This window comes from Pristiophorus japonicus, unplaced genomic scaffold (genome assembly GCF_044704955.1).
Source record: "Pristiophorus japonicus isolate sPriJap1 unplaced genomic scaffold, sPriJap1.hap1 HAP1_SCAFFOLD_75, whole genome shotgun sequence".
Taxonomy (NCBI): domain Eukaryota; kingdom Metazoa; phylum Chordata; class Chondrichthyes; family Pristiophoridae; genus Pristiophorus; species Pristiophorus japonicus.
The window spans coordinates 2,724,395-2,731,023 of NW_027254666.1; the positions used below are offsets into that span (position 1 = coordinate 2,724,395).

The following is a 6,629-nucleotide window of genomic DNA, read 5'->3' on the forward strand; positions in this document are numbered from 1 at the left end:
AGGTAAAGCCGGGTGTAATCAGTCAGAGGACGGAGAGTGTGGCCGTTCAGGATAAGGATCAGGTAAAGCAGGGTGTAATCAGTCAGAGGACGGAGAGTGTGTCCGTTCAGGATAAGGAGCAGGTAAAGCCAGGCGTAATCAGTCAGAGGATGGAGAGAGTGTCTGTTCAGGATAAGGAGCAGGTAAAGCAGGGTGTAATCAATCAGAGGACGGAGATTGTGGCCGTTCAGGATAAGGAGCAGGTAAAGCAGGGTGTAATCAGTCAGAGGACGAAGAGTGTGGCCATTCAGGATAAGGAGCAGGTAAAGCAGGGTGTAATCAGTCAGAGGACGGAGATTGTGGCCGTTCAGGATAAGGAGCAGGTAAAGCAGAGTGTAATCAGTCAGAGGTTGGAGAGAGTGGCAGGTTTCTGAATCTGCAGCTGCACAATATCCCCAGCTATCTAGTTTTTGCCTCTCCCAGCAGATCACATGGCTCTGGTTGGGGTGGTGTGTGGAATGTTTCAGTATAAGGGGTACCGCAGTTGTGTGGGTCAGACTGGTTGGGCTGGGTGCTCATCACCTTCCCACCATTGTTCATTGTTCATAGGTTTATATGTAACCTTTAGGGCTGCTGACTGAGAGCCGTGCGGCTCTTTGTCGGCCGGCGCGGACACGATGGACCGAAATGGCCTCCTTCTGCGCTGAAAATTTCTATGTTTCTATGTCAGTAATTCACCGATGGTGAGTCACGCTTATGGTGCTGATGTCCGTCCAAATTTATAAAACCCTAACATTTCGCGGAGCAATTGTGGTGTACAAGTACTTGATGTGCTGTTCTTAAATCTCTCTCCATGTTCATTGAAAAGTAATATTAACTTTTCGTTTTAATTAATAGAGGGATCACCAACACACGATCTCCATGAGTCTGTACTTAATTGTGACCAGCAATTGTTACAATTTTGTCTACACCACATCACTGACTCATTTATTTCATATGTTATTTATTTATTTATTTAATTCTTTCATTTGTTTTTTCTTTGTTACTGCATAATATAAGCGGGGAGTGAAGAGTTATGGGGAGCGGGCAGGGAAGTGGAGCTGAGCCCATGATCAGATCAGTCATGATCTTATTGAATGGCGGAGCAGGCTCGAGGGGCCACATAACCTATTCCTGCTCCGATTCTTATGTTCTTATTCTCTTATACACATTCTGGCCGGTGTCATCAATCGGAATTGATGTTTCCGGTGGCTGATTTATTTTATTAAACAGGGAACACAGAGCAAATGATAAGCCTATGTTTTCTAATTTCTTAAAACAATCACAACATATGGCGGATACTAGAAGTCTGAAATAAAGGAAGCATAATGGTGGAACAGTCAGCAGGTCAGGGAGCATCTGTTGAACTTGACAGCAGGATACAGGGAATACGATGTTATTTCAGTTCATAAGATTCCTTTGTTTAGTTGTATTCCTTACATTGTTTATCAGATGTGCCTCTCTAAAAGGGGGCACCTTATTAGAGTTGTTCTTTGATGGCACTGGGATAACCCAATCTCTCCTTGGAGTTTGATTAAGAAAATGCACCTATGAAAATTCTTGTTAAGGTGTGAGATTGGTCTTTAGGGCTTTGGCTGATTGGAATTTCCGCATTTCTTGTTAAGAGTCTTATTGTGAAAGTTGTTGATGTCATCTGTTTGTTCACTGGTTGTAATTAAGCCCAGGCAGCAGGAGACACGGTTTACTGACCTAATGAATTTTCTCTGCTATAAATAAGTGAAAACCTCCGAATGTCTTAATCGTAGAACTGCTCCCAGCATCAACATCAACCTTCGAACAATCGATTCTTACCAAAAGGGAAATAATGTCTCTTGGTTACCTGATCAAACTCAAGATTCTCTGGGCGCTTAATGATGTACAGAAAATGTACTACCGCATCTTGGCTGCTGTCGGTGTCCCACGTAAGTAACTACCTGGGGATGGTATTTTAGGAACTGGAGTTGAACAGCGTGATGTGAATTCCCATTCGCTGGTACCAGCTCAATGATTAGTGTGTCTTTAATGGTCATTAATAGCTCCATGTCAGGTAATATTATTAAGTTCCCAGTATTGATTCACAGCACAAAACAAGCCATGTTGTTCGATCATTCTCTTCATTAAAAGTGTGCATTTTGCTGTCAATGCTGAATCTGAGTGTCAGATGAGAAAATATTTTGTGACCTCACAAGATCGTTAATTTCTGCAGAATATAGCAAATTATTTAATTGTATAAATCACTCTTAAAAAATAAATGAAAATGAGTAATGATCCAATCTGGTTCAGCTGACTCACTTTCTATTATTTTCGGTGGAACATTAATGTCACTGGTTCATAATCGGGGTGTTAGAATTCTTAGTTTGTGTTACTTTTTATTATTATTTCACTGAACTAATTGCTTTATGGCAAATAATTAATTTTAACGTGATGGTGAATATCCAATTGCCGAGCTGGGAGTCTAGCATGTCTGGAACCAATTATTGACCATTCGGAATCCAGATTGAATTTCTCTTATGGGAGGAAAAATTGAGTGCATTTTCCCATCACGTTCATGCCCACGGCGGCGCTAACAGTCAGTCTCATTGCAAGCACTGGTTGTGAAGGCTTGATTTCTACCGTTGTACAGAAGTCTCAAATGCCTTCACCAAGTGACCATAGTCCATCACAGATCAAAGAGTTGCTCTGGTCAGCCAACTGCCCCATTCAGAGCGCACCATCGATTCTCCCATTCCCATCACTGCCAGGCTTCTTGTTTCACCTCCACACATCGGGACATTAGGAAAAGTTGTATCCCTCCAAAAACAAAATCACACACGCTGTAATTCAAACCTGGAAACGTTCCAGCTTCTCCTCTACCACTGGCACACACGTAAATCATTTAAAACTGCTTTTGGAATGCTGGCCTTTATCGCAAGAGAGTGGGTATACAAAGGGATCGATGTGAGGTTGCAGCGCTATAGAGTTCTGCTGAGACCCCATCTGGATGCTGCATTCAATTCTAGGCACCGCACTTTAGGAAAAAATTGATTGGTCTTCAACAGGGTGCAGCACATAGTCACAAGAATGGCACTGGCACTGAACGCTTTAAATTGGAGGGAAGCTTTCAGTGATGGAGGTTGTATTTTACTGAATATAAAAGATTAAGGGGTTATCTAATTGAGGAGTTTAAGATGATTAAAGCATTTGATAGGTTAGGTAGAGAGTAACCATTTCCTCTGGTGGAAGAGTCCAGGAAAAAGTGGACACAGCATTACATTTTCAGCGAGACCGTTCGGGGATCATTTCAGTAAGTATTTTTAACACAACAGGTAGTGGAAGTAGAATGATAGACATATAGAATAGTAAAGTGCAGTAGGAGTCCATTCGGCCCATCCAGCCTGAGCCGGCCCTGATGAAGGTAGTTCTGCACCACCTCTCTTCGCCCATGTCCCTGTAACTTTTACTCCTTCAACAATTGATCCAATTCCCTTTTACAAGCTACTATTGAATCTGTATCTTCCACCCTATCAGGCAGTGCATTCCAAATCCTAGCCACACGTTCCATAGACAAGGTTTTCATCATGTCGCCTCTGGTCTTTTCACCAATCAACTTTAATCTGTGCCCTTTGGTTATCAAACCACCAGCCAATGGAAAAAGTTATGTTTAATTACTTTACCTAAACTCTTCATGATTTTAACCACCTCGATCAAAGCCTTCTCTGTTCTAAGGAGATCAACACCAGCGCCTCCAGTCTATCCATGGAACAGTTATCCTCCATGTCTGGAACCAATCAAGTAACTCTCTTCTGTATCCTATTCAAAGCCTTCACATTTTTCCAAATAGAAGGTGTCCAGACTTGTACACTATTCTAGCTGTGGCCGAACAATTCTTTTAAATATGTTTCGTAAAAAGTTTTCGCCGTTGTATTATATGCCTCTATTGATAAAACCCAGAGTTACATATACTTTATTAACCTGTTTTGTTACTTTTTTTTGCCACTTTCAATGATTTCTGGAAGAACACCCCCCAGACTCTCTGTTCTTTCACCCCCTTTTCAATTGTACCATTTTGCTCGCATTGTCTCTTTTCATTCTACCAACCAAACTATATCACTTCACACGTTCCTGCACTGATTTCATCCGCCATATATCTGCCGATTCCACCCACTTGTCTCTGTCCTATTGAAGACGATTAATATCTTCCCTATTATTTACTACTCTTTGAAATTGCGTGTAATGTGCACATTTTTAAATGTTGCCCGCTGCCCACAAGTCCAACTCATTAATGTATATCAAAAACACAGTGGTCCGAGAACTGAACCTTGGGAACCCCCGCGGTATACCACACTCCAGTTCGAGAAACAGCCATTCACCATAACTCTCTGTTATCTATCCCTTAACCAATTGTGTATTCATGCTAATACTGCCTCTTTTAGGCCATGGTTGTTAATTTTACTAACAAGGCATTTATGTGTTTTGAATGTCCACATCGACAACATCAACTGCACTAGCCTCAAAAAATCTGTTTTGTTATGTTATCTCAAAACTCAATCAGTACAGTCAAACACCTGACGCTTCTTTCTTTATTATCCAGGGTTCTAAACGCTTCTCAAAACTTCCCCGCTACTGACGTTAAACTGACGAGTCTGTAATTGTCAGGCTTGTCCTGCTCCCCTTTTTCGAACAAGGATACAGCATTTTCAATCCAACAGTCCTCTGCCGCCACCCCTGTAGCTAAGGAGAATTGGAGACTGTCGCCAGTACCTGTGTAATTTATACACTTACTTTCCTCAGCAAACGAGGCTTCATCCCATTTGCACCGGGTGAATTTTCCACTTTATGTACATTCAGTCTTTCTCGTACCTCCAATTGATCTATTTAAAAAAATCTCATACAGTGTGCCGATAACCTCCTTGTTTACCATAGTTTTGGCAAAGTCATCTAACTTGGTATAAACCGGTGGAAATCTGGAACTATCTCCCACAAAAAGCTTCATTAGCCGATTCATTACTGCTGACTCTGATTACAAACTTATATCCAGGATGCTGGTAAAATAATTAGAATCCATCACTGGATGCAAAGACACGCTGCTCATTTCTTGGTGAATTTCAAATGATTGCGAAGGGACTTTAGACAGATCGTCTGCAAGCTACTCTATTACTTCATTGGAAACTCATCAAACTTCTGTTATTACTCACTGTTTGTGAATAATGTCCATATTTTTGTCTTGCTCACAGTTAACGTGGTGACGATTGCGATCCTGTCTCGGGGAAAGTGCGGTCTCTCCAAATGTATCACTCACTACCTGTTGGCCATGGCAACGGCGGATCTACTGGTCGTGATCATCGATCTGATACTGAGGCAGATTCCTATTGTTTATCGGGATCAATTTCTTTTTCTGTTGAACGTTAGAATATGTAATATTCATGCTATCCTGCTTTATGCAGCCACAAATTGTTCTGTCTGGTTCACGGTCACTTTCACCTTCGATCGATTTGTGGCCATTTGCTGCCAGAAGCTGAAATTGAAATATTGCACAGAGCAAACAGCGACTGTGGTTCTAGGAACAGTGACAGTGCTGAGCTGTCTGAGGAAAATTTTCTGGTATTTTCTGTATACAAGTAAATATTGGCTGTCCATCAGTCCACGGTTTTGCCGCGTGTTATCAAGTGTATCTCGTTCACTAGTCTGGACTATCGTTGAATTAATGCATTACATTTTAACACCTTTTATTCCATTTATTTTGATTCTACTGTTCAATGCTTTAACGGTCAGACACATTTTAGTGTCCAGCAGAGCCCGCAGTAGACTCCGGGGTCGGAGCAGTGGCGAGAGCCCCAGTGACCCAGAGATGGAGAACCGAAGGAAATCGATGATTGTACTGTTTGTTATATCGGGGAATTTCATACTGTTATGGGTGGTGTTCATGGTCTGTTCTATATTGAGACGATTGGATTACTTGGGATACCCTGTTTCTCTGCCCACATTTGTACCGGAAATTGGCTTCATGCTCCAGCTCCTGAGTTGCTGCACGAACACTTTTATTTACGCAGTGACCCAGAGGAAATTCAGAGAGGAGTTGAGGAATGGAGTGAAGTATCCCCTTACAATGGTGGTAAAGTTAATTCGATGAGAACACCTCACGCTTTCTAGTACTATATCAAAAGTGCAGAGGAGATCTAAAACAGGGAATCAAAGCAGCAAATAAAGTATATACGTTTAGATTAGCAGCTAACTGAAGAGGGAACCAAAAGTCTTATTTAAACATCGAAATAAGATGCGTACATTCAAATGGATAGTGTGAGCAATTATGCAGCAAAAGAGAATCTCCTTGTGGAAGGAGAAGGCCGGGATGAGTTGCTAAATGTGTACTTTGCATCAGTCATCACCATAGAAGGGGCGGCTTCCAACGCAGCAGTAAAGGAGGAGGCTGAGCGATATTTACAAGGATAAACATAGATAAAGAGGATGTTGAACATTCACCGGTCCGAATGGAGTGCAATCTACGTACCTGAATGATGTAAGGGTTGAAATGGGGGAGACTCAGGCCGCAGTCCTCTAATCGCCTTTGGATAGGGAGGGGTTTGCAGAGGACTGGAAAATTGCAAATGTTACCCACCTGTCCTGTGCACATG

At 42.0% G+C, this 6,629-nt stretch overlaps 1 protein-coding gene across 1 annotated transcript; it reads left to right on the plus strand.

The window, feature by feature from the left end:
* Positions 1–1,843: 1,843 nt before the first annotated feature.
* On the plus strand, positions 1,844–6,127 carry LOC139256609 (probable G-protein coupled receptor 139). The gene is made up of 2 exons (XM_070874270.1): positions 1,844–1,940; positions 5,232–6,127. Exons 1-2 carry the CDS (start codon positions 1,844–1,846, stop codon positions 6,125–6,127), a joined length of 993 nt encoding a protein of 330 aa, XP_070730371.1.
* Positions 6,128–6,629: the final 502 nt, after the last annotated feature.

Coding starts and splice junctions, on each gene's coding strand:
- LOC139256609 (XM_070874270.1), top strand. CDS start 1,844: ATGTCTCTTGGTTACCTGATCAAACTCAAGATTCTCTGGGCGCTTAAT. Junction 1,941..5,231: donor GGCTGCTGTCGGTGTCCCAC/GTAAGTAACTAC, acceptor TCTTGCTCACAG/TTAACGTGGTGACGATTGCG.